The sequence below is a fragment of the Alternaria ventricosa genome, assembly GCF_023758065.1.
Source record: "Alternaria ventricosa strain BMP 2768 chromosome Unknown scaffold_11, whole genome shotgun sequence".
NCBI lineage: Eukaryota > Fungi > Ascomycota > Dothideomycetes > Pleosporales > Pleosporaceae > Alternaria > Alternaria ventricosa.
The window spans coordinates 1,059,037-1,084,831 of NW_026055691.1; the positions used below are offsets into that span (position 1 = coordinate 1,059,037).

General features: G+C 52.1%; 11 protein-coding genes across 11 annotated transcripts; 5 read left to right on the plus strand and 6 right to left on the minus strand.

The window, feature by feature from the left end:
* Window positions 1–1,314: 1,314 nt before the first annotated feature.
* J4E93_006854 (uncharacterized protein) lies at window positions 1,315–1,889 on the plus strand (the record flags this gene model as incomplete). Its single annotated transcript, XM_049344764.1, has 3 exons — window positions 1,315–1,347; window positions 1,402–1,515; window positions 1,575–1,889. The coding sequence occupies 3 exons, from the start codon at window positions 1,315–1,317 to the stop codon at window positions 1,887–1,889; spliced, it is 462 nt and encodes a 153-aa protein (XP_049198418.1).
* A 2,583-nt stretch (window positions 1,890–4,472) lies between these two features.
* Window positions 4,473–7,697, plus strand: J4E93_006855 (uncharacterized protein; the record flags this gene model as incomplete). The annotated part of the gene is made up of 1 exon (XM_049344765.1): window positions 4,473–7,697. One exon carries the CDS (start codon window positions 4,473–4,475, stop codon window positions 7,695–7,697), a length of 3,225 nt encoding a protein of 1,074 aa, XP_049198419.1.
* A 713-nt stretch (window positions 7,698–8,410) lies between these two features.
* Window positions 8,411–9,408, plus strand: HPT1 (hypoxanthine-guanine phosphoribosyltransferase; the record flags this gene model as incomplete). Its single annotated transcript, XM_049344766.1, has 4 exons — window positions 8,411–8,443; window positions 8,694–8,800; window positions 8,854–9,282; window positions 9,357–9,408. The coding sequence occupies 4 exons, from the start codon at window positions 8,411–8,413 to the stop codon at window positions 9,406–9,408; spliced, it is 621 nt and encodes a 206-aa protein (XP_049198420.1).
* A 478-nt stretch (window positions 9,409–9,886) lies between these two features.
* On the minus strand, window positions 9,887–10,665 carry J4E93_006857 (uncharacterized protein; the record flags this gene model as incomplete). Its single annotated transcript, XM_049344767.1, has 2 exons — window positions 9,887–10,613; window positions 10,661–10,665. 2 exons carry the CDS (start codon window positions 10,663–10,665, stop codon window positions 9,887–9,889), a joined length of 732 nt encoding a protein of 243 aa, XP_049198421.1.
* A 191-nt stretch (window positions 10,666–10,856) lies between these two features.
* J4E93_006858 (uncharacterized protein) lies at window positions 10,857–11,660 on the minus strand (the record flags this gene model as incomplete). Its single annotated transcript, XM_049344768.1, is given in 2 exon segments — window positions 10,857–11,636; window positions 11,655–11,660. 2 exon segments carry the CDS (start codon window positions 11,658–11,660, stop codon window positions 10,857–10,859), a joined length of 786 nt encoding a protein of 261 aa, XP_049198422.1.
* Window positions 11,661–15,870: 4,210 nt separating this feature from the next.
* On the plus strand, window positions 15,871–16,847 carry J4E93_006859 (uncharacterized protein; the record flags this gene model as incomplete). Its single annotated transcript, XM_049344769.1, has 2 exons — window positions 15,871–15,878; window positions 16,262–16,847. The coding sequence occupies 2 exons, from the start codon at window positions 15,871–15,873 to the stop codon at window positions 16,845–16,847; spliced, it is 594 nt and encodes a 197-aa protein (XP_049198423.1).
* A 312-nt stretch (window positions 16,848–17,159) lies between these two features.
* Window positions 17,160–18,239, minus strand: J4E93_006860 (uncharacterized protein; the record flags this gene model as incomplete). The annotated part of the gene is made up of 1 exon (XM_049344770.1): window positions 17,160–18,239. One exon carries the CDS (start codon window positions 18,237–18,239, stop codon window positions 17,160–17,162), a length of 1,080 nt encoding a protein of 359 aa, XP_049198424.1.
* Window positions 18,240–19,368: 1,129 nt separating this feature from the next.
* Window positions 19,369–20,586, plus strand: J4E93_006861 (uncharacterized protein; the record flags this gene model as incomplete). Its single annotated transcript, XM_049344771.1, has 1 exon — window positions 19,369–20,586. One exon carries the CDS (start codon window positions 19,369–19,371, stop codon window positions 20,584–20,586), a length of 1,218 nt encoding a protein of 405 aa, XP_049198425.1.
* A 175-nt stretch (window positions 20,587–20,761) lies between these two features.
* J4E93_006862 (uncharacterized protein) lies at window positions 20,762–21,829 on the minus strand (the record flags this gene model as incomplete). Its single annotated transcript, XM_049344772.1, has 1 exon — window positions 20,762–21,829. The coding sequence occupies one exon, from the start codon at window positions 21,827–21,829 to the stop codon at window positions 20,762–20,764; it is 1,068 nt and encodes a 355-aa protein (XP_049198426.1).
* Window positions 21,830–22,905: 1,076 nt separating this feature from the next.
* J4E93_006863 (uncharacterized protein) lies at window positions 22,906–23,916 on the minus strand (the record flags this gene model as incomplete). The annotated part of the gene is made up of 1 exon (XM_049344773.1): window positions 22,906–23,916. The coding sequence occupies one exon, from the start codon at window positions 23,914–23,916 to the stop codon at window positions 22,906–22,908; it is 1,011 nt and encodes a 336-aa protein (XP_049198427.1).
* A 978-nt stretch (window positions 23,917–24,894) lies between these two features.
* Window positions 24,895–25,690, minus strand: RPL17 (60S ribosomal protein L17; the record flags this gene model as incomplete). The annotated part of the gene is made up of 4 exons (XM_049344774.1): window positions 24,895–25,050; window positions 25,098–25,285; window positions 25,409–25,622; window positions 25,688–25,690. The coding sequence occupies 4 exons, from the start codon at window positions 25,688–25,690 to the stop codon at window positions 24,895–24,897; spliced, it is 561 nt and encodes a 186-aa protein (XP_049198428.1).
* Window positions 25,691–25,795: the final 105 nt, after the last annotated feature.

Genomic DNA, 25,795 nt, shown 5'->3' on the forward strand with positions numbered 1-25,795 from the left:
CAAGCTTGTCGTGAGGCGTAAAGGCTGAAGATTGTGGGGTTGCGGCCTGTTAAATACTGGCGATGCCAAGTCGCCGCCCCTGTCGCCTGGGACAACTAGCGCTGGCACGCTGGGCTGTGTCACGCAGATTGTTATCGCTATTCGCCAATTGCTGCATACGAGCTGCAGTAGATATCAGGCTGCGAGGCGCCATCATTGACTGTTGTGAGTGCTCATTCGAGGCTTTCCTAAACATGGAAGACGATGGATTTCTGGCTCGAGGAGTGACGATAAGCGAGCATCAACGGCAAGCGGTATGACGTTGGACCTAGCGACGTCAATATGGAGCGCAGAAAGAAGTTAGCATGGGCAGGGAAGCGGTGTTCGAATTCAGAGCCGTTTTGGTCGGGCCGTCAGGTGTGCGCGTCGCGTCTCTGTCGCGATGTAACGTGATCTGGGTGTTGGGCAGTTGGTGACTCACAATAATAGTGAGTGTGCCTATGAGATGAGCCCAATTTCCAGTCTTGCAGCCCTACATAGCGCATAAGTTTAGGAAGACGTCCTCCGACGGAGACAGAACCTAGAAGTAAGTTCGGAGCTCCGAAGTATAATGCAGCGCTTATGCGCTATGATGGAGCGTGCAAATGCGTGAAAGCGTGAAAGCCTGCCTGCGTGCCTGTCGTAAGCTGTCGTTGCTGTCAGGCCCAAGCTGAAACACGATAGCTTGTCAAGCGGTCAAAACCACGTGTTCTAGACGGATCGCGAGGATGTGCAGTCTCGGAGATATACGTGCGGTATGGACCGGGGCGGCTTGATAAGATATCAGGACGGGGGTGCACCTTGATGTTCGGCACTCGCGAATGAGGCACCAGAACCGAGACGAGTGTTCCTTGGTGATGGTATGACGTCGTCACGTTGCTCGAAAGTCAAGTGGAGTCACAACGTGTGTCGCAGACATCTTTTGAAGAGAGACAGAGATGGAACTCTTAACGTGTGAATGCTAGCGTGATCCTGCTACCAGAACGTGTGCAGGCGATCGTCTACCGGGCCGCGTGCGGAGCTTTGACTAAGGAATCGAGGTCCCTCGTCATCCATAGGCAACTTTCCCCACATCTACAACCCTCTTTTCACGTCAATCACCTGCCACTGCACTGCACCCGCTTACCCACGAGCGCAGTCACGGTCTTGCAGTCTATTGCTATTTGCCGCGCTTGCTCTACCTGTGCACCAGCTTCTACCTGGCTACTTAACCACACCGCTCACCCCGGTGCAGTACCAGAGTCTCTAGCACGAGACAGTCTAAGCTACAAAGAACTCTCTCAACCAACCGCAAATATGAGCACCGGAGCGAAGAAGCGTATCATGAAGGCAAGCTATTATATCGAGGCAGACGCAGAAGTAACCATACTAACGGGGCCACAGGAGTATGGCGAGTGCATGGCTGACACACCGCCGGGTATGAAGATCAACTTCGACGAGCAGAACATGACCAAGTGGGAGGTGTTGATGGACGGGCCAGCCCAGTCGGCGTACGCTGTAGGTTTGATCCATGCGCCCTCCGTGCGGCGTGGGTAGCGCTTGCTAACAGCCTGCAGGGCGGCCACTTCAAGCTCGAGATTACCTTCCCGACCGAATACCCCTTCAAGCCACCCGTCGTCAGCTTCCGAACCAAGATCTACCACCCCAACGTCAGCAACGACGACAAGGGGTCCATGTGCCTGGGTCTGCTGCGCGCTGACGAGTGGAAGCCGCCAAACAAGGTGGTGTCAGTCCTCCGCCTCATCCAGACGCTGCTCATCGAGCCCAACCCCGACGACGCCATCGAGCCGTCGATTGCCAACGAGTACCGGGAGAACCGCAAGGAGTTTGAGAAGAACGCAAAGGACTGGGTCAAGCGCTATGCCAAGTGAGGGGTCACGGGTCCTCTACCGGCCAGGCGGATATGGGCATCGATTAGAGTAGGCAGTCGCACAGGGCTCGTCGGATACATATTGCATCTTTGGCGTTCGGCGAAATTTGCATGCGGACGGAACACGTCTTGACCGGTGTGGGCGAAGAAGCATCCAATGTTTTGCAGATCGCGATGCATCCGCAGCTTAGCTAGGCATCGGGCGATTATGCAGGGTAGACTTACTCGGGCTCGCCAAATAAGATGAGTGCAACCGCAACATGTCGTCATGTCCCAATCTCCCAGCGTCGTCTGTGCCAGTGCTGTACAGCGGTAACAGGCAAAAGTTTTGTATAGTGGAGCTGCTAAGCTTGTATCTAGCGCTACTTTAGATAAATTTCTATCTAATTTAAAAAGCCTTTATTTTCTATATTTTACATAGATTATAGAGCTTCTCTCTTCTTACTAGTATAATTATAGATAAGCCTAGTACTCTAAAGTATAAAAAGTAACTAACTAGAGATAAAAAACTTATAGTAATAATACTTATTAACGCTAGCTATATATAAACTTAAACTACTACTTACTTAGGTCTTACTTATAGATAAGTAGAATATATTAAATCTAGACTTATTACTCTAAAGAAAAGATTTAGTAGACTTTCTATACTTAGCTATAAATAAGTAAAAAAACTTATTTAATTTATTTAATTATTTAAAATAACTTACTAAATAAGCTACTTAGCTTTATCTCTCTACTTTTTAGATTAGTATATAGAAAAATACTTAATTTACTACGCTCTTTATAGCGCTAAGTATTTTAAAAAAAATTACTTTTTCTAAACTACTACTTATAGAAGTAAATTATACTAAAAAGTAGCTTTAGACTAAGAATTATAAAGATTAGATACTTAAATAGTAGAATATAATTCTTTAAAGTAATAAAACTTAAGTAACTAAAAGTTACTATAAAAGAAAATAAGTTACTTATTTACTTAAAAAAGCTTTTAAAAATACTTATTTAGTAGATAAAATTTAGTAAAAAAAGAAGTAGATATTCTAGAGTTATTTTAATAAAAGTAAAAAAAGATCTTATTTATTTTAAGAAAAAAAGTAAAAAATAATTAAAATAGAGTTTTATTATAGAAAAATTATCTCTTTAGTTAAAAGGTAAGTAAAAATATATTTTAAGTTAGTATTTATATAAAATAACGCTCTAGCGTATACTTTAAAAAATATACTTTATAAAATTCTATTAAGAGAGGTACTTATAATATTCTAGCCTCTATTTTTTTTAAATCTTAACTCTATTAAGAATATATAAAATAAAATAAAAAATTAGATTAAAATTTAGTAGTTAGATCTTTTAAATAAGTAGTAGTAATTATATAATTAGCTTTATAGTATTATAAAAGAGGCTTAGAATAAAATAACTTTTAAATACTTCTTTTTTTTAGTAAATAGTATAGAAGAGAGGTACTAAGTAGTTATTAATACTAATAGTAAGCATATAAAGTATTAAACTATTCTATAGTGTATTAGCTAGGTTAGGAGACCCCTAATCGCCCTACTATACATTACTTTTGCCTGTTACCTCTGTAGAAGCGAGCCGCAGGGCAGGACAAGGGGGAGCCTGGAAATTTCCTTCTCGAAGCCCGCAAGAGGCTTCGACGCCTAGTGCACTTCCCAACTGAGATTGCTGCGAGCTTAGCTGTCAGCTGTCCAAGTTTATTCTCTATGCGAGAGGTGCTCGAGCGCCGTGCTGGCAGCGAGCGCAGGGCCAAGCTAGCGAGTCAGATGCAACAAAGCGTGTGGCACGCGCCTCGCAAGTGTTCCAGCAAAGCAAATAGTGCATTCATGTAATCCGAGAGAGCCGGCGTGCAGCGCACGACGAGTGTGATGGCTGCGAGGACTTGTCGCCAGGGCACAAGACCGACTAGACAAGGCCGTCGACGGTGTATTGCTTCGTGATGATTGCACCCGGGCTGAATATCCCCGGCGGCTCTGATTCGCCCGGAGCGCGTCAATTTCGCGAATACCTGCTCGAGGCGGCGGGCGGTCGGTACCTGTTGCAGCGCTTATGCAACTCTCCTAATTTGTGCCGTTGCATGTCAGAGTAACGAACTCCTCTGACACGCCCGCTGAGGTCCACCAAGCTCCTACCGGCCCGCGACCTCCCAGCCTACAGGAATCGGGGATGAGGGAAGCGCCGCGTCTTGGCAGCGACTCAGTGAACGGACGGATCCAGGCGCGGGAGCTGAAGGAGACTTTCCTGCTACACGTTGCAGGCACCCATCCCTCACCACCGTCTGATTGCACCGCGCCAGTGCCGCACGTCACGTTCCTTATCCTTCGCATGCCCTCATTCTTTACCTCTGCCCATTCACACCAGGAGCTCTGAAGCCCACCCACGTCGACCCGCCGCCGCGCCCCCAGAGCAGGCCTCCACCAACCAACCCACGCCCATTCACGATAATCCTCACATCCACACCTGCCTGCACCCGAGAATGTTACCGCGAATTTCAACCTCCGAGCTGTCCTGTTCCCCGGTCGAATGAGCGCCCGTCCCGCCGACGCCCACCACACCCGCACCCCTTCACCACGCCATGGGCGACGCTCTCCTACGTGTCGCTACAGGCGTCTCTCCAGCAGCCGAGCCGGAGCCATACGTCCCCTACCGCTCTCCCACTGCGGAATACACACCGCCGACATCGCCGCAGCCACAGCTCCCGTATGCAGCGAGACGGGGCTTTGGAGCGCACCGGGCCAAGCACCCAGCTGACCTCCAGATGGACACAGCAGACGCGCCACCCTACGAGCGGCCCGCCTATAGTCCCTCGCCCGCAGACAGCCCGACCCTTCCGCTTGCAGCACTGCCTTCCCCCGGCTTTTCCCAGCGCCATCGCGCTCCTTCCCTACTTCGCCATGCCGCCGTACCTCCCCCTCCCAACGGCGTGCAAGCAGGAATGGCATCTGCCCCAATGTCTCCCGTAATGGCGCCTGCCATGGCCCGCCAGGACAGCGGCCCTCGCTCGCCTGATCTCCGCGCCATTTTCAACCCACTCGCCAGTAATCCTGTCAACTCAACCGGGCCGTCATGGGACTCTTCCAACGAAGACCTGTCTGGTTCACCCAGCTCCCCTCTCAGGCCCCGTGGAATGACCAGCTCTTCGCAAAATTTCCATCCAACACCGCCTTTGAGATCCGTGACCTCGATCCCCGACTACGCCCAATACCGAGGCAACGAACGCTCAAATCTGTCCGGCACCTACAAGCCGAACAGAGGTGTTCCAAACTGGTCCCACACTGACTATTACCCTCCCCCACCTCGACCATTTCGTGGTGAGGAGCCACGGGCCAGTTTCAGATCCGGTTGGACCAATGCGTCTTCCAGTGTACTCGAAACTAGTGGCACGGAAAGAAGCAGTATCGTCACCGCACGGAGCTCCATCGCCAGTGATCGACACAACAGCGTCTATTCCAGGGATCCATCGAGAGACCGATTAGAACGCCTTCGGGAACGCGACGACTCCCCGGAAACAATACTGACTTCAGAAATCGCCGAGGAAGATGAGAATCTAGACGCCGTTGGCGATGTGTTAGATTCATACTACTACGATGAGGAAGATGAGGAGCGTAGTCCTATCATGGAGCAGGACGAACGAGACATGCACAGCCCCTCGCCAGCAGGTCTTGACGCGGAACTTCCAGAGCTGTCGCAAACGCCCTCTCGCGATTTCGATTCCCTGGACTCCTTCCAATCGAACGAAAGCCTCAAGCAATGGGATGATCGGACACGCCATTCGACGCACAGTAAAATCGGACGTAACGCAGATTCCAAGGAGCTGTTGACAATTCGTCCTCCTTCCGGCTCGGATGTGGACGAGGTATACAACCTCGATCCGACAGAGCGAAAGGCGCTGCGAATCGAGCTACTGCCCTCGGTACAGGTCAGCCCATTCCAGGCCGCATACACCCCACGAACAATCGAGGCCGCGACACAACAGTCCAGAAAGAAGCGATCGAGCACAGTGAAACGAACAAGTGAAGAAGCACCGAGGCGTGTGTCTGTCACACTGCAAGCTCTTGCTCTCAGGACCACGGAAGCAAAGGGCCACCGCTCAAGTAGATCCATGGGTAGCCGTTCACAGCTCGACCATATCCGTCGTGATATTTCGAATCTTCCACAACTGCCCCCAAGTCGGTCGCGAATGTCGCGCCAGGATTGGGCCAACATCGAAGCTTACTCCAAGCGACATAGCAAGAGACCAAGCGTCCCTCGCACCTTTTCCAGTGAATCTCTTGCCAGTTCCCATGTTCCTCAATCTCCGCCTATGCAAAGATCTGAGCCGCTCCCTGAGCTGGACGAAGACGAGGCTATACCTCGTCGCGCTTCCACGAGTGTTTTCGATCGAAAGAGCGCACTGTTCGATCTTGGCATGATGTCTCAGCTCACGACAGCCAAGAGCAAGCCCGAGTCCCCGAGAGGCCCCACATTGGCACCTCCCAACCAAATCCCTACCGTAATACCTGGCCTGCGAAAGACGGCTGCCCCTACCGAGAGAGATCGCTATGGATTCAAGAAGGCTTCCGATAAGATCAACGTGCAGGAGTACAACGCATGGGCTTCCAAATACGAAGACCACATCTCCCGCCGGAGAGGCAAATGGATTTCATTGATGGCTAAGCAAGGTCTGTCAACGAATGAGCCTACTAGGTTCCCTGAAATGTGCGAGAAGGTCAAGCGCTATGCTCGCAAGGGCTACCCTCCTGAGTGGAGAGGTGCCATGTGGTGGTACTATTCTGGTGGCCAGCACGTGCTTGCGCGAAAGGAAAATGTCGGCCTGTACAAGTCTCTGGTAGCTCGCGTCAACCGTGATGAGCTCAACAAAGACGACAAAGATGCTATCGAGCGCGATCTTGACAGGACATTCCCCGACAACATCCATTTCCGCCCGGAAGCAGCGACTGATCTACTGGACGGCGAGTCTGACGACGAGCCAGTGTTGATCCAGGACCTGCGCGAAGTCCTATCTTGCTTCGCCCTGAACAACCCCAACATTGGTTACTGCCAGTCGCTCAACTTCATTGCTGGCCTTCTTCTACTGTTCCTGAAGCAGGACAAGGAGAAGGTCTTCATCCTTCTCACAATCATCACGCAAAACCATCTGCCCGGTGCTCACGCTCGCAGCTTGGCAAACACCGAGGTCAATGTGCTGATGATGTTAATCAAGGACTACCTGCCAAAGGTATGGGCATCAATCAACGACACCGATCTCATCAACAGCGGCGCCGGCTCCAACGCCCACCCCAACTCCAAGTTCCAACGCCAGCCCACAGTCGCTCTTTCTTGCACTTCCTGGTTCATGAGCATCTTCGTTGGTGTTCTGCCAATTGAAACGGTACTTCGCGTTTGGGACGCCTTCCTCTATGAAGGACCCCGTGCCCTTTACCGCTACGCCCTTGCCATCTTCAAGCTGGGTGAACCAGAAATTAAAAAGTACCGTCCTGGCGATGGCGAGATCTTCATGGCAGTTCAGACACTGCCCAGGCGTTGCCTCGACCCCAATATCCTGCACGACCTGGCGTTCGTGAAGAAGGGGTTCGGCAACCTGTCACAGAACGTCATTGACCAAAAGCGCATGTTCTGGCGTGAACAGAACATCCTGGCGCACCAGACTTCAGTCAAAACCACAAATGGTCGACGAATGCTCACCGTACCACAAGAAGAAGATGAAGACGACGATCGGGACAGCCTCAGGAAGGCCATGGGCATGAACCGCCTGCGCCGTCGCGCATCCCGCAAGTTCCGCCAGATGGGCATCAAGTGAAGAAGCCAGACTTCTCTCCCGTCCACACCATCAACAAACAACCATTCAACCAACTGAACGTTCAGCACGAGTCCAACGTTCCTCGACCGTGCTTTTTCACACTTACATATACGTTTGCAGCGTTTTATCTCTCTCATCGTCCGGCGTTTTACCAAAAAAGAGAAGGTGGTCTATCTGGGTTACTTTGCTTTACTTTCTTGTATAATAATCACGATATACCCTTTTTGCGGGCGGGAAGCTTTTAAACTTGAGCGAAGGATTGTAGAAAGCTAGAAGGGATGAAGATGGGAGCGCTTGTCACAAGCATAGCATCGCATCGGATGGACGTGCTTTTTGTTGGGTAATGATTACGATGTTATGACCCTCATCAGTCAATCAATATACCCTGTTCGTCCTGCTTAGAAATACTTCGACTTTGCTGTATCTGCTTGCTGTGAAAGAAGACCTGCAGCAGAAGGATCCACGAACCAAGGCGCGCATGTGAATCACAACCACGTTCCACCTGATTGGCCCAGTCCCAGATTGCGGGGCACTAATCCCCCACCATAGATTTTCGGCGTACGCCGCTCTAGCCTTGCCTACCTAAGTAGGTAACCATTTCTTGACTCTCCCGCGGCGGACAGACTTTTTTTGCAAAAACAATTCCACTCCTCCCTTTAACTTTGATTACACTCTTTACACTTGGAGATATTACTCTGAATACTACCGCGAAAATGGTCGAGAAGGTTTACGTCACATACAACCAGGTACGTTCTTTCGAGGTCCAATGTTACACATGCGATCAGACACCCCGCGCACGCACGCGCGTGAGGTGTCTTTGTGTCACCACGACATATACGGCGCGAGGCTGGTATCGCGCCATGCAGATGTTGTCGAAAGCGATGCTGGAGACTCGACTCGTATGCTATCCATGCGACCACGACCCTCGAACCCTTGCGCAACACCAAGCAGCAAACAAAGCACAAAGAACACAGCTAACAACCCTCCTCCCCACAGGTGCACAAGCTGTGCCAAGAAGCCGCGGACCAAATCCTCAATGACTTCAAGCCCAACCTCATGATCGCCATCGGCGGCGGTGGTTACGTCCCCGCGCGCATCCTGCGGTACGCCCATAACCCTCGTCCTTCCCACCGCAAGAGTCTAACTAAACCTCCAGATCCTTCCTCAAGCGCGAAAACAGCCCCAACATCCCCATCCAAGCCATCGGCCTCTCCCTCTACGAAACCCTCCCCACAACCACAGACAAAGACGTCGAGACGCCCGGCACAAAAGTCACGCGCACACAATGGCTCGACCTCTCCTCTCTCGAGATGGCGAATCTAATCGGCAAGAACGTGTTAATCGTTGACGAAGTCGACGACACCCGAACCACCTTGGAATACGCAGTCAGGGAGTTGGAGAAGGATGTGGAGGCCGCAGTCAAGAAGCTGGGAAGGGAGGGTGAAAAGACGAATTTCAGTATTTTTGTGCTGCATAATAAGGATAAGGCGAAGAAGGGGGCGTTGCCGCAGGAGATTCTCAAGGGGAGGTATAGTGCGGCGAGGACGGTGGGGGATGTTTGGATTTGTTATCCTTGGGAGGCTACGTATGTTTCTTTCCTTCTTACTCTTTCGTGTTACATGTGCTCTGGTTGAGGATGGTTTACTGACTGTGATTTAGTGATATCGATGAGCACGACCGTCTATCGAGGGAGCAGGAGGGCAAGCAATAGCTGGTCCTGTTAGTGTCTGCATCTGAGGAGGGATCGAAGGGAGATGACGACGCCGACAACGATGAAAGAGAAAAGTATGCGCGAAATTTACGGCATTCGATCGATAGCATTTAACGGACGGATGGGATATACTGGAGTTTGAACGGGATTGGATAGCAAGATAGATGTATTGAATGAGCATATGACTTGATATGAATGATCGTGCCAATCTGATGGGGTTATCATCTCACAGTTCAGATTCGTTATCGGGCATGCTCGACTGACTAGTGATGGGTTGATGGGAGTAGAGATTACGATTTTTGGGTAGAGATTATGGATGCTAGGGTGTACGAGGTAGGAGATGTAGATCAGGTGTTTAGGGCGCAATGAAGAATTTAGATATTGTTCAGGTCATGCTGTATTGAGCGTTACTAGGGTTGCTAGAATCCCTATCGCATTTCCAAGGTTTGCTACACATACACTACTATATCGCAAACGACTAGTCACTTTCTGCAGATAATGAAAGCTCCTGCCTCCGTCGTTCCAGCTCCGGCCCCCAGAGTTTCTTTACACGGGCATATGGCCGAGACTGTAGCCACCCCTTGTAATGTGGTCGATCGAACCACGTATCCGCAGCTTTCAACACCTCAAGCTCTCCCTGATCAAAGAACGATCCACTCTCCTGCGGTTTCTTCCCCTCATCGTCGTCGTCGAAGCAGAGTATGTAGAACATATTCCCCGCGTTTCTGATAACATAGTTCTCGTTCATAACGACGGGGGCGTTGATATCGAGGTCGAGTGACTCGTCGTCTGTTGATTCAGACACGATGGGCTTGTAGGTTCTGCCGTTACTGGCGCCCTCAACCGCATTCATGTCATGTTTGTCGATTTTCCCATCCATGAGCGCAATCGTGTCACGCATTTCGCCTTCGACGTCCCCGTCCCAGAATGCGGCATAGCATGTGTCCTTCCACCACGCCATGGCACCGTTGGTATCTAAGTATTCGGGGTGTTCGTAAAGACGGGAACCCTCCCATACACTCATGTCCATTTCTTCTTCGTTGAATCGCACTAGGAAGGATGACTTGCCGTTGGTGTCTCGCATGACTATCGACAGTATGTTCTGCTTGTCGTCGACTGGGACAAAGGTGTTTGGATCACGGGAAAAATACGAGAGAGAAGTTACCCCGTGGAGGTTTGCGTGGTGTGTGCTGAGACACTCCCCGCTGTATGTGTAGCGACCGAACGCGAAGAACTGTTGGTGGAAAGGAACGTCATTGTTACGTGCGGCATTGGCAAATAAGATGATTGTCTGGGTCGCGGGCTGTATGATAGGAGCAATGCCAAGTGATTCGTTCTCGCTAGACTCTGATTAGCTTTACGTGCAAAGAATGCATAGAGTATCCCAGTGTTGGTGGATTCCTTGGCTTCAAAGGATACGAGCACCGCTCAGCAACCCCAGAGATTACTTACACGACATCTGTCCCCCAGAACATGTTACCGGGTTCGAATTTAATGTCGAAGGATCTTCCACGCTGGGAGTCGTATTCCCAGATATACACGGATGCAAAACCGGAGTCGATATGATAACATGCGACAGTGCGCTCTCGACAGGCAACGCTGGCGAAATAGTTGTTGTTTGGTACTCTGAACTTCTTGCAACCTCGTTTGCCATGCAATTCGTGAACGTAGCAGATGTTCGCCCAGGTTGTTAGCGCCACAATCTCATTAGATACGTAGACGTCGATAATTCGTTCACGGCCTTCGCCACCCAGGAAGCGAAGATCCCATGTAGCTAGATCGAGTACGCAGACATTTCGCGATTGGTTTTGCGGAGTGAAGGTCAGGCTTTGCCAGATAAGATTGTTTCCTGCTAGATAGATATCATCTATACTGTCCTTTGGTGTTATCTTGTAGACTTTGCGCGGCTTGCCGGTACGAAAGGCATTTATCTTGCGGGCTTTCTTTTGACATAGAGCATGGTCGGCATCTTGGAAGTTGACAGTACCTTGGTACCAACTGTCGAGGCTTGCTTTGATAACGTGTAAGCTCTGGAGAGTGTGATTCCATCGTCTTGAGACACTTTGCAAGCGGTAAGGAGCAGCAACGTCTAAATGCGAGAACACCTGGGCTACTAGCTCAACGGGTAGATTGCCGATGACGTCGAATTGGAAGGTGCGACTGCTTGTCGTGGCATGGAGTGTCCTCCACTCATAGGGTGATAGTTCTGACGTTAATGCCTTGAGTGCCTGTTCTCTTTCATGTACATGCATGCGTCGAAACGCGTCGATGAAGTCGGTAGTCATGCTGCTTTTTCTGCCGATCAAAGGCAGGGCTATCGATAGGATGCGACTCGCCACCCGAGCGGTCGGTGATAGACTGGTGCGGTGACGGCAGGTGGTAGCGTCGGGGTAAAGCTAACGTTCTGCGTTGACGGCACCTGGGTTGGCCTGGGGAAAGTCGGTCGAGGCTGACTCGGAGGAAGGTTGGTGGTTGACGTTTATCCAGGGAGGTCTGTGCGTGTAGGCTGCCTGCAGACCCTGGACCCTCCCCTGGCTTACACCACGCGTGAAAGCCGAGGATGGCGTCGATGCTCGCGAGTCGTACTAGCAATGTTTGACCATGGGCAAGGGAGTCAGTCGGCTTCAGCTCCCCGGCAGCCTTTGAGGCAAGTCTGGCGAAGGTTCGGTATTCTAGTCTGTGCCACTGGCCTTCCGCATCCGCAGCCGCATCACGGGCACTCGGGAGTGGGAGGAGCATAGGCATATGAGGCGCATTATATGCTGACCCCGCAGCAGAAACAGTTCGCGTTATAGTGATATTAGCGGTGGGTTATTATGGTCGAGCAATGTTTCAGTGTCTCGACCTGCAGCTGGCCGACGACAGGGGTGGCGGGCACATGCAACGTCGACAAGGAGGGACGTCTTTGCCGTGAGCTGCATGCCATTGCCCTACCATGGCAGCAAACCCGGACGGCGGGCCATAGACTGGTGCGGCGACTGTCAGCGGGCGCTGATGTGCCTAGAGCTGTACACAGTGTTGAGGGCAGTGTTAGATAGATAGATGAACGCGACCATGTGCCCCCTCAGCGTTGGATGACACTTGGCTCGGTTGGTGGTGCGCAAAGGCCTTCAGATGCTCCCGCAGCACGCTCCCACATCGCGATCCCCCATAGTATTCTCAGCGGTAGCGCTACCGTTCCGCCCTCGACGCCCCGTGCCTGGACCTCCTTTCCGTCCGTAGCCAGTGTTGCGACACGCCGGCATATCTCGCCGCGCCTCGCAGTCTGCAAGTTTCCACGAACCTGTCCTCTCCTCCCTCCGCCAAGCCTCGCACGCTCAAACACAGTATCCCGGAGCATCTGGAATTGTCGTCGTCTTCAGCGCTCGGACCTGCCCCTCGGACTGCGCGAGCTCCTATTCCTCAGCGACGGCCGCTCCCGATCCGACAAAGGACCACTGGCACCGTCTGCCACGCCGACTTTTTCTGGAACCATATTTCTACGGCTCGCGCAGGCGCTAGAAGAAATCCCCAAGCCTAGGAAGCTTCCAAGACGCTCGTCCGCCGATTCGAAGCTTCTGCGGCGACGTCGGCCACACACATCGCATGCTCCTCCGCATCTTCTCCGCCCGCCCACGTTCGCTGCCACCGCAAGTCGGGACCCTGCATCCACCCGACCTCAAGCATTTTTCGAGACACTTCTGAATCTTTGCGCCCATCGCTCGCTGCTCAATTCCCTTTCCCCTGCACGACCCCCGGGCGCCCGTCTCCACGCACCCAGCAGGCCTGACATCTCAACACCACGCCTGCTCTCCACATCGCCCACATGGCATCTGTCGCAGAGGCCCGCCGCAGTCCCTTTTCAGGCGACCCTCACCATCCCAACCTGCACAGGTCGATTCCCATCCTGCCCTCGTCCAGCCCGAGGCTTGCGCCGTCACGGGACGCCATGGATATCACGCCCACGTCGTCGACCATGGGCCCGCCCAACGAGCGCACCCAATCGGTCTCGTTCCAGCTGCCGTCGCAAAGAGAAGGAAACGGCGATTCGGAAAACACCTCGCCTCCCAATGGCAACACGGCGCCTGCAGTGGGCGCTGCCGCAGCTGCACAACAGCCGAAGGTCGTCCAAACGGCCTTCATACACAAGCTATACAAGTACGTGTGCCGCAACAGTACGCACGCAATGCGACACTAACACAACACAGCATGCTCGAAGACCAGAGCATCCAGCACCTCATCTCCTGGGCGAGCACTAACGAGAGTTTCGTCATGTCCCCCTCTAGCGAGTTCTCCAAAGTCCTTTCGTACGTACACCTGAAGCCACGGCCGCTTCAGGCTTTCTAACTAACAAATCCCAGGTCCTACTTCAAGCACACCAACATCTCCTCATTTGTGCGCCAGCTGAACATGTACGGCTTCCACAAGGGTACGTGTCCGAGTTCCTTCCGCCATGACATGCATCACATGCTGACTGTACTGCCGCAGTGAGCGACGTTTTCCACACTGGATCGCCAGACACTCCGCTATGGGAGTTCAAGCACGGCAACGGAAACTTCAAGAGAGGCGATCTGGTCGGTCTGCGCGAGATCAAGCGACGTGCTTCTAGACATGCCCTCGTCCATCGCGAGTCTTTCCCCGCGCCCAAAATGCCCCCTGGCCCACCAGCTGGGCAGGCAGTCGACCCCATGCCGGACCCTATCGAGTCACGCCTCCAGAGTCTCGAGTATAACCTCCACGACATGCATGCGCGCATGCAACGATCAGAAGACACTTGCGCATACCTCACTCAAAGGAGTTCGGTGCTAGCCGAGGGCATGATGAAATGCCACCAAGTAAGTCAATTGTCTAAACTCCAACATACAACAGCTAATAGATTATACAGTGGAATCAGGACCTTGCAAACCTCATCATGCAAATGGTGCCGGACCCGGAAAACCCTATCCATAGGGATGGTACGCATCAATGCTCAAACCTTATCTTCGCGACATACACTGACTTTTCCAGTCGCTATGATGCAGCGTGAAATTGCTCGACAAACAGACATGCTCCGAGCATTGGAGCCACCAGAAGATGCACCTCTCTCCGCACGCCAATCCTACTTTATGCAGGTAGACAACAGCAACGGTCCACCCCTTTCACCCCGGCAAATGCCACAGGACAATCTAACAGACTCGCGGAGAGGTTCCTTGGCGAACGTTTCACGGCAAGCTCCATACAAGGCTCCGATCCCGGCGCATCTTGCAATTTCTCCGCGACGTTACGGTTCAATAGGCACGGGTAATTACTCTCCATCTTCAGCCAGAACCCCAGTTTCCCATCAGCCACCCCCACCTCCTCCACCACAAGTCCAGCAGCCGGGAAATGCAAATCTGGGGAGCAACGTGCCAAGCGCTTTGTCCCCTCCGTATAATCTATATAGGCGGCACACCTCGGCAGATATCCGCTTACATGGTTGGCAACCGCAGCCACCCAACCCTGCTGTCAATTCGCCATATGCTTCTGGTTACAACTCCACACAATGGCCCTCGTCACCGCGCCATCCACCTATCGGAGGTGGTGACCAGCAGCTCCGTGATGCATTGGAATCATATCAATTACCCCGCGGTCCACGGCAAGCACCGTCAAGACACGGTTCTCCACCGCCAAATGAAAACATGCCGTCGACATTAAACCCAGATGCTGGCTGGACACTACCAGGAGCTAGATACCCTTTCAAAGGCCTCGACACTGGACCACCTACTCGACGTTCTAGTATGGCGTCCAATGTCCACTCGCTCCTCAATCCCGCGGAAACTGCGGAGCGCAGTGAGGAGGATGAAGCAGATGACGTGCGTAAGCGAAAACGCATGCAGTGATGATCATACTCCCCTGTCCAACGCAAACTCTTATTGTGTCACGCGAGTTCATTTATCCTGTTGTGTCTTTGCGTTTTGGTATGGCGTTCAGCGAGTCCCGCTCCGGACATGAGATCCACATTTCGATTCCCACATCCTCATCATGGCGTCTGGATAAGTCTACCAATATCCATTTTCCTATTTCTTATTCATTCCTTAATTCATATCGAAGAAAAGCTGCTTGCATAAAGACATGTACATGCATTGGGTGGTGATGACTTTTGGTATTGCTCATTGATATGGAGTACTTACGTGGTCAGTGTCGATCGATGGGCTGATGTTCCACATCCACTTTGTATGTTGGCAGTCGGATGGTCAGTTTTGGGTCGTGTTGTGCTAGCCTCGCATGAGGGTTAGTTCGGATGCAATGTAAACTTCGGTTACCTGTGATTACCTGGTGTTCTCACATACCATCCTTTACAAGCACTGCATATACGAGCAATCCCCTGACTACCCCGTTGTACAATCCATGCAGTGGTCGCCGATGTCGCACATGTGGAAGGTTGACTCCAAAGCGCAGATGATCTCGATGTTGATCAGTCAAACGACCCTCACGCAGCTCGCATCACGCCTAAGGCATACCACTATGCAATCGTGAGAAGCTAGCTGGAGTTTGAAGCGACATCTACCACAAGGTGAGCGTGCTTCCAGACGCGACCCTGGAACGCGTCCTTATCTTAGCGCAATGTCACCACCATACTACGTCATCGGGATCCTTCAGCCAGAGCCTTGCATTTCACCTCTTGAACTCCTATTGACAATCTCACAGCATTCGTTCTTTTATTCCTACCGCCAAGATGCCTACCATACTCGTTGTAGGCGCTACGCGTGGCCTTGGTGCGAGCATCGTACAGAAGTATGCAGCAGACGCGAACAACCATGTTCTGGCAACCGCGAGGGCATCAGTACCTCCAGAGAACAGTGGGCGAATTTGTACTCCTCTTAAATGCTATATTAGACTAACTCATTATAGCAAGCAACATAACATACATCCCCAACGTCGATCTCGAATCCCCACACGTCGGCAGCGATCTCGTCCACTTTCTTGAATCAAACCACATACCACACCTAGACATCGTCATCATAACTGCCGGATACTTTAAGACAGAATCGCTTAAGGAGCCCTCGTTCTCCGCACAACAGCGCATGTACACCATCTGCGCCATCGGCCCCACCATCCTCGTCACCGCCCTCGCCAACTACAACAGCACGCTCCTCTCCTCCGCCTCCAAGATCGTCTTCGTCTCATCCGAAAGCGGCAGTATAACGCTGCGACACGAATCCGAAGGCGGCGGCAACTACGGTCACCATGCCAGCAAAGCGGCGCTCAACATGTGCATGAAGTTGTTGAGTATAGATCTGAGGGATCGGGGTATTGCGATTGTCTCTGTTCATCCGGGCTTCATGCGGACGGATATGACCCGTAATGTGGGCTTTGATAAGTTCTGGGATGAAGGAGGGGCGGTTGAACCTGATGTTGCTGCGGAGAGCCTGGTGGAGTGGATTGAGACGTTTGATATTAGTCATACTGGACAGTATTGGGCGCCGAGGGGACCTGGGTAAGTTATTGTTGATCTATAATACGGAAGTGAGCTAACGAGATACTTAGTGATATTGGTACTGCTGAACCCGTGTTGGGCCCGAAGAGCAAGCTGTCTACTCCTCTTCAGCTGCCTTGGTGAGAGGTCTGGGCGAATGAAGATTTTGGATCGCTAGACATGATGACTGATGAATTATCGATATCGTCACAGAAGCTAGGGACGAAGTTTTGGATGATACTCTAAATTATAAACTAATGTTCTACATGAATGACTTTTCCAACGCCTCGCCCCCAAAACTTCACTCTAATCGAAAAGAAAAACGCTATACGCTATTCTAGAACACCCGGAAATCAGCACTAGAATCAGTCGACTCAGTCCTCGCCATGCTCGCACCGTCTTCCTTGGTCTCAACTGGAACCCACTTCTCCGCATCCCCCAAACGATCCGCCGTAAGACCCGCAGAGCCCGGGTTGCGCATACCAGCCTCCAACTGCCTCTGATAACTGATCTGCCTCAACCTCTGCGCTTCCTTGGGGGTAAGCTGCAAGTAGACCTCTACACCAAAAGCGTGCAGCGCAAACGACACCCACAACGCCATACCAAATGCCGCATTCAGCGCGGCCCCCGTGTTCTCCGGACCCCCAACCGCAAACGTCGCCGCGACGCTGGAGACAGCCTCAGGATCCGTGCCGTTGACAAAAGCCGCGCAGGCAGGGTACGAAGACGCTAGATCCACGTTGCCCGCGACTGTTGCGGCGAGCTTTGCGCATGACCAGACGACGTAGTAGTTTTGCTTAGCGATGACCTGCGCGGCGATGATCATGATGAGTCGAGTTGTGATGATGCTGCCGGCGTAGAACCAGCCTCGCAGCATCCATGCCCTGTGCTGCTCAATCTGCAGTCTCTTGACGTTGATGTAGCTGACGATGAAGCAGCCCAGCGATGCCAGTCCAGCGAGTCCAACCCAAGCCTGTACATCGAGCCCGCCGCCGAATGCATGTCGTGCGATCATCAGTGCGCCGACGAGACCAACAATGTACAGCAGGAGTGCAGCGTACCCGCCGATGCGATGAACGATAATCCACCTCTTTCGAATAAACGGCGTGAATTGCAGCACAGCGAGCAGACTAGCGGGTAGCACGCCAGCGAGATGCAACAAGATCCCGATTTTGTACTGGCTGAAGTTGAGGTAGTAGTAACATTCTCCTGGTGCGGCGCCGTTGCCGCTGGAGCTGGGGCCTGACGAGGGGCAGAAGTTGCGCGAGAAGTCGAGGTAGGCGAGGCGGGCTAGGGCGAAGCCGACGAGTGCGCCGCCGAAGATGAAGTAGAGCCAGAAGTTGTAGGTTTTTGTGAAACCGAGGGGGTGGACTATGCGTTTGGTGAAGAAGTTGGGGGAGGGTGCTGAGGCGACCATTTTGATGATTGATGCCGAAGCCTTGGAGAGGAGTGTGGCTTGGTAGGTAGTTGTAGTGTAGTTGATGGAGACGATTGATTTCTAGTGCTTTGAGGTAGAAGCTGATTGAAAGTCGTCGAGGTGATGATGGTTGCTGGTTGTATGCCATCTTCGAGAGAGAGCTGGCTTCATGTTATACCAGTTGACCACACATTTTGAAGACGATCATCATGCCGGATTGAGAACATTTCGCGCTGGTATGCAGGAGACGACGTTTTGTTAGCGGAAGGTACACAGCGCGCATTAACCCCGCAAAGGGTCCCCATGCGACAGGAGAGTCCTCTTGACCGATTATCAAGGCTTCGATGCGATCGCAATGGTAATCAAGATATCGCATGGCTACTTCGATCTACCCCGAGCTTTCTGCGGTGAAAGCTGGGGCCCCTCTGCAGCAGCGCGAGTTGTCGCAGAATCAGCCCAAAGGAGTAAGGCGCAAGGAACCATCATTGGTTGATTGAGATGACATAGTGGAACGCCTGATGCTTAACAACGTGGAATTCATACAAGCCACCTCCCAAGCATTTCGACCGTCGTCATAGACAAATGCGCACCAATCAATAGCTAGATCTGAAGCTGCTACAGGCGCTTCACAGCCCTACGAGACTGCGCTTCTTTACCGTTACGCTAGCAGGCAGACGATGCGTGTCCATATAGGGAGTATTCTGCGCTGAATGACAGCGCTCGCGGACGAAATCCTTCGTGCATGCGCCTACTCTAACTTTACGAGATGGTGGGAGTTCCAGGACGCTCCAAAGGCTGCGTGACGTGCCGAAAAAGAAAGAAGGGCGTAAGTGCGAACGCCCACGAGCAACACCCAAGATGTGAAGCTGATGTGTTTTAGTGCGATCTAGTCCAGCCTGAGTGCGGTCAATGCAAAGAACGCGGAATAGCATGCGGAGGCTACGACTCGGATCGCATCTTCATCTACCAAAAAGGAAGCGGACCTACCCGTCCTGCACCAAATTTAGGACGCCATGCGACGCCTGAGAAGTCTCCCGAACAGCCACCTCGGCAAGGCATGCAGATAATGCAATTCAACCCTGTATCAACTCCAGGGACACAGAAACCATGTTCCATGTCGATACCAATCATGCTACCGGATGCGCTCGCGAGGTCCGCTTACAGCGAGAAGACTATTGCGACTTTCCTGAATATGTACAACCCCCAGGGCGTAATCCACACCACCAACACAGACGCAAAGGAGTTTGTTAGCTTGCTACCCCTGCTTAGCACGCGCGATGAAGCATTACAGATGGCTGCTCTGGCAGTTGGCATAACACAGCTGGGGGTAACTTCGGATAACGAAGCTCTCACGCGGCAAGGAAGAACACTGTACGGGAAAGCGCTGAAGGAAACAGCCGTGGCTTTACAGAACCCCGTTCGAGCGAGTAGCGAATCACTACTTGTTGTACCGCGAGTCATGGCTCTCTTCGATATGCTGTTCGGCGCGGAACCGAATACGACCAACCAGGCAAAGAGCTGGCTCAGTCACTGTGAGGGTGAGCTAGCTATGATAGTCAGCCGTGGCCCGGAGATATTTGCGGAAAACGACGCGGCGCATAGGCTCTTCACTAATGCAAGATACCGGCTACTTGGACCTGCCATCCGCGGCAGGAAGCCAACCATACTCAATGAGGAAGAGTGGAAGACCATACCTTGGAAAGGGCGGACCAAGTCGTCCGACGACGTTCTCATCGATATCCTCTGCGGTATACCCGAGCTTTTGGACGCTATAGACAAGCTACAATTCGGATGCATGAGCGAACAAGAAAGAGAAGGGCTACAAGTATACACCATAGCAAAATGCTGGACACTGCATTTCGAGCTCGAAGCTTGGGTCCATGCAGAAGCTAACGCCATCTACACACCCGAGATTGTTAGCAACGCAACGCCAATCACCTTTCCCAGCATAGACGTTGCCTGTGTCACTGTACGCTACTGGTTGACAGCCCTCTTCCTATACTCCACCCTCGATGTCGCAAGCGGCATCGATCTTTATACCGATACCTCGATTTCGCACCCTGATCGCCCACACCCCCGACCGTTTGCCCGCATGATCATGAAGTCAGTCGACTACTTCCTTCAAGAGCAGTTCGGCGTAACGGGTATCATGGCTATCTGGATGCCCTTAGGCAATGCGCTGTTCTATCTGAATAGAAATCGGGAGCCTGATGAGGAATATATAATGAGCATCATGCGGACTTGGCATAAACCAAAGCTGCCGAGCACGATGAGAGAGTTTTTGAAGAGTTTTAGGGAAACGGTTGATTTTAGGACTTTGCTGGCGAAGCCTATGAGTGAGTTGTGAAAGGAAGTTTGGGCGATCTGGGCGGTCGAAAGTTCAATTGAAATGCAAGAAGGAGGAGTGATAAAGGGCTATAGACAAGCTACACAAGACATTACAATTATCTACATACAAGAAACCATGCCCTCATCGCCAGACCAAGACCATCGCTATGCACAACAAACACCTTACTCACCCCTCAATCCAGCTCAATAATCCCCGGCCCAAACACCGTCTTCTCCGCAACCTCACCTGCCCCCTCAAAAGAATCCTTACCCATCGTCACCGCCGCAATCGTCAACCCCTCCATAACAAACTCCTCAAAAGGAAACTCCGCCTCAAACATAACCCTATCATCTTTCATCTCCACATTCTGCAGCCCCTTAACAACAGGCACATTCTGCCCACTAATCCAAACCAACTTGAGCATATCAATCTCAAACATCCCCGCGTCCCTCATCGAGAACGAAAACTTGATGTTTTGCGTCTCAGCTTTGACATCTTTTGTTTCGACCGCCAGAGGCTTGAAGCGCTTGAGCGGGATGGTGTTGATGTTCGGACAACTACCCTCCACGACAAAGTCTTGGATAGCGGTGAATGCGAAATCGCGGGATGAGGATGTGAGGAAAGGTTGGGCGCTTGGCCGCTTCTTTTGCTCGGCGCGGAAGAAACCTTCTTGGGAGCCTTCGTTTCCTATTACGGATGCTACTGCGTGTACGAGGCCGAAGTCTTGGGAGCGGGCGAAGAGTTCGGATACTTCTTGTAAAGTGCCGAGGACGAGGTCTGTAAAGGTTGCTGCAAGGGCAATGGCGCCTTCGTAGTCGACGACGGGAAAATTGTATTTGCAGCCTTCGATGGGGGCGTTGTTGAAGTGTTTCAACGCGTCGTTGGCGTTGAGGACGTGCATTTCCTCTTGGTTTACGATGGCTTTGAGGGATTCGATTATGTAGCCTTGGCGGTCGCCGAGGTCGTAGCCGGGGAGTTTGTTGGTTACGTTGGACATGAGTTCGGTGAAAAAGGCTACTTCGAATAGTTCGTTGAGTGCGATAAGCTTGAGATTCGTGGTGCCATCGGGGCTGAGTGTTGGTGGTGGAGGCCCGTTGGGCAGGGTGCCGTGGCCGTCCCTTTGGATTTGGAGGATGGCTTCTTGGGAGGGGTTTGGGAAGCCGTTCACTAGTGGGAATGGGGAGAGGTCGCGCTTTGTGAGTGGTGCTGCGGATGCTAAGGTAATTAGGAGGCCTGCGGCCGGTATTATTGAGAAGCGCATGTTGTGTGGTCGTTGGATGAATGAATGAATGAAAGTTGGGTGATCGATGCAGGGGAGGAAGACGTATATCAGACAGAATACTAGAAACGAAACAGGAGATTCGATGTGATACTCTGGAGCCCAAGGCATCTGTTTGTTGTTATAAATCAAGCGTTCCCGCGTATCGTCTCCGGGTGCTCAGGTCAACGGATGCAGCTCTTCCTTGACTTAGCCTCCCACCCTGTCCCACTATTCCCATCTGACATTCGCGCTGCACCACGAACTTCTTTGATGTGGACAGCCAACTAAAGCAGTTTACGTCGCGCCACATGTGTTCGGCAATATTCGTGTCCGATATGGATCTCCTGCATCAGGACCGGATAGCCGCCAAGGCTCAAACAGGGTGAGGCTATGCAGGCGACAAAGGAAACCGCATGTACCGAGACAAAAATAGACAACTGAACGTGTTAGTCACGGTTGTATTCTGTAAGCGCCGTAGTCAAGAAAAGCTTATTTCGCGTTTGAGAAAGCTTGGTCAATACTTTGTTTGAGGAGATAAGCAGATGGTTCTCCAGGCTGTAGTGTCTCGAGTGTCGCAACAAGAGGAGCGAATCGGATCATAACTCCCGGACCAACGACCCTTGGTTTTGTGGGTTCGCATCAAAGTACTTGGTGTTTGAGTGGTCAACATGAAGTGTTTGGCTCGTTTCGACAGATCTACAATGGCTTGGCGTGAAACGTAGGAAGAGGCACATCGCGACACGACATACGTTTCTTTCGGCAATCTGTCTGCAGCAGTTCAGTACTCTTTCGCGAATTCTTTTCACTACCCTGGGACTGTCCTCGGGCCTGCAGTTGTATCCTCGTCATTGCGGCATGTGCGCTAGGTGATGGAGTTGTCGTGAGGGTATGTAGTTGGATGGAGGGGATGGCTTCGTGAACTTTGCCGGATGCGACCGGATATTTGGTAGCCGCGCTAGAAGCTGCCCAACATGGCACCAACACGTTTAGGTCAAGAATCATTACTACATATAATCGCTACTATATACGATTCGCTAAGGTATCTACAGTAAAATGGAATACATCACATATATCGTTTAGAGCATCGTAAACGCGGCCGCGCACATCGACAACGCGACCATCAGACCGGCACCGACTCTCAATCCACTCGCCGCATCCTCTTCAGCACCCTCGCCCTTCTGTCCCTCCTCAAATCCATTACCCAGGTACAGTGCACCGAGCTGGGTCAAGCCACCATCATCATCAAACAACGCGACGCCATCGCCCGTCCACTCGTTGGCATCATCTGTCCGGAAAGCACCGAACCACGAGTATCGCTCAACGTAATCCAGCTGATCGAGATATGGCAGTGTCCGGTTCATCATAACGACGGTGTTCTCCTCATCTTGCTGTGGGAGCGCCATCTCGGTAATCCAAAGCTTCAACGGCTGATCCCTTGTCGAATTCGTGTTGTAAAACTCGTCCAAGGTACCTAACCAGCCTGCCAGACCATCAAAAGCGCCGTACCAATGTACAGCAACGAAATCCGCCGGGCAGCCGTTCTCTGAGTCGATGTCGTAACAAGACTCATTGAATTTCCGTAACCAGTCAAGGCCGTTGGGACTACCGGTTGTACTAGGATGACTGATCAACCAGTTCCTGCCACCTTTGTCGCCATTACGGAATGGAACAACGAAGTCGATATACGCTTTCGCAGCATCTTCAGGCTTGATACTGCTACCGCCGCTTCCCTCGGTACCGTCTGGTTCGTTGAAGGAGAGAAGGTGCTTGCTGCTTTGGGGCAAGCCTGCAATCACGCGTTCGGTATTATCGTCTTCCGTGGCATCTATGCCGTGGATCATAGGCACGAACTCTAGGCTGTCCGCGGGAATGAGGTCGCTGTTCGGGTATGGTGACCAGTTGTAGTACCATGCGAGTGGTGAGTTGTCGGAAGTAAGTAGCCGATTGTCCGGTACGTGTGAGTCGCCGATGAATGCGAAACCGCGTTTTGAGTCTTGCGCGTAGGCGACGGTAGCGAAGAGTGCGTAGAGAGAGGCGAGGTATGGGGTTTGCCGCCTGTGGCGAGTGGATTGGTGTAGCCGAGCCATGGTGGTAGGTGTGAGGTGAAGACCGGTATCCAGCGATGCACGTAAGAAGGACTGCCGTTACCAGTAAAGAAAGAGATCAGTGTAAAAAGACGTTTGACAGCGGATAGATCCTAGTCTATACATGACTACTTATCTGTCGACACATTTTGTGGCAAGGTACATGCCCATGCCTGGGCTTGCTGGGCCTGCGTCATCGATCGTGGGAAAGTTGGCTCGGAGCAATTGCAGCAAGGCAAGAGATCGTATCTGACCGCAACTGACTCAAAGGAATGATGTGGGATTTGCAGCCAGCCTCATCTCAGATATTAGCGGCATGCATGCTTAGCTGGCCGTTGGGCCTTGCTTAGCTGGTATTCTGAGTTCGAGCTGCCAAAGTTCCCTAGTACGCTAATGCCCATTGCGACTAGCGCTGCCTACGGTCAGCCCCAGGCACACGACGGGAAATCCTGGAATCTCAGGGTCTATCGATGTATGTGGAGGTCAATTCGGACATGCGTTCATAGTTGGCTAAACCAGCCCATGTTCCTGTACGTCGTACTGCAAATTCACTCTAGTAATATTCCCAGAATTCTTGTTCGTACTTACGAGAACGTAAACAAGCAGAGCGTTCCTTCAGAGCTCGTTTTGAGCACGCGTAAAAGACTGACCCTGTTGTAAGAAGCAGCGTGTCGATGACTCCGGCCGGGCCTTGGGAGGGATGTACCGCTGGAATCATCCAACATCCTGTCATCGTAGAGGAATCAAATATACTGGCGAACATCGTGAACTTGCGGCTTGGAAGTCTCGACTTTGAACATTTGGGAACAGGCCTTGGCCCTATTTATTTTTACGGACCAGACACCGCAGAAATCGAAGTGCCATATCATGAATACATGACGAGTGTGGAAAGACCCTGAATATTCATCGCTCATTGACTCCCAAACCGTGCCCATGCCTTGACCGTTTTCTTCGCCGGAACATCAACCTCCTTTGCTTCCTCTACTCCTCAGAAGCAGTGATGGCCTTGCGGACGGCACGGCCACGCTGCCTGGAGTTCATGCGGCGCTCGAGGGTCTGGGGGGACTTCTGGACAACTTCGGCGGCCTCGGTGAGGATGAGCTCGATGTGCGAGGGGTTGCTCATGTACGGGTTGATCTAGTCTTGTTAGAGAGGAGTGCGCCTGTGGGCCGGTGTTTACATACACGTCCGTGAGCACGGTAAGTGCGCCTTCGCTGCTTGGGGGCCTGGTTGACCTGGATGTGCTTGATGATCAGGTTGCTGGTGTCAAGACCCTTGGTGTCGGCGTTGGCCTCGGCGTTCTTGAGGAGACCGATGAGGATCTCAGCGGACTTGACGGGCCAGCGGGCCTTGGAGACACCGAAAGCCTTGCCTGCGAAAGTCAGCCCGTGTTCCTGCAATTGCCAACACAATTCCATCTCCAACACCCGATAGCTCCTCCTCCCGTACTAAGTTCCATCTGCGCATTATGCGAATCGTGGGAAGGGCTACTCACCCTGAGCAGTGCGTCCAGTGCTGCCGGCGTACCGCCTCATGGGAATAGCCTCCTTGTGCTCCAGGACATTTCCGAGGTAGGTAAGGGCGCGGTCGAGCTTCCAGCCGTTGACAGCCTGGGCGGTCTCGCGGGTGTTCTTGAAGGATACGCGGAGGTAGCTGCCGCGGGCGCGAGCAGACTTTGCGCCGTCAATAGTGGAGGCACCGTAGCGAACCTGCAAGAATTAATTCCATGTTCGTGCGTGCAAGATCCGACAGTATATCGCGACGGGCAACGTACCATTTTGTCGAGTTGTGCTGTTGTTAGTAGTGGACTGCCGACGTGGTAGGTAATTTCGACGACTTCTCGAGCGAAAGTGGCCTTGATGACTAAGTGGCGGACCCAACC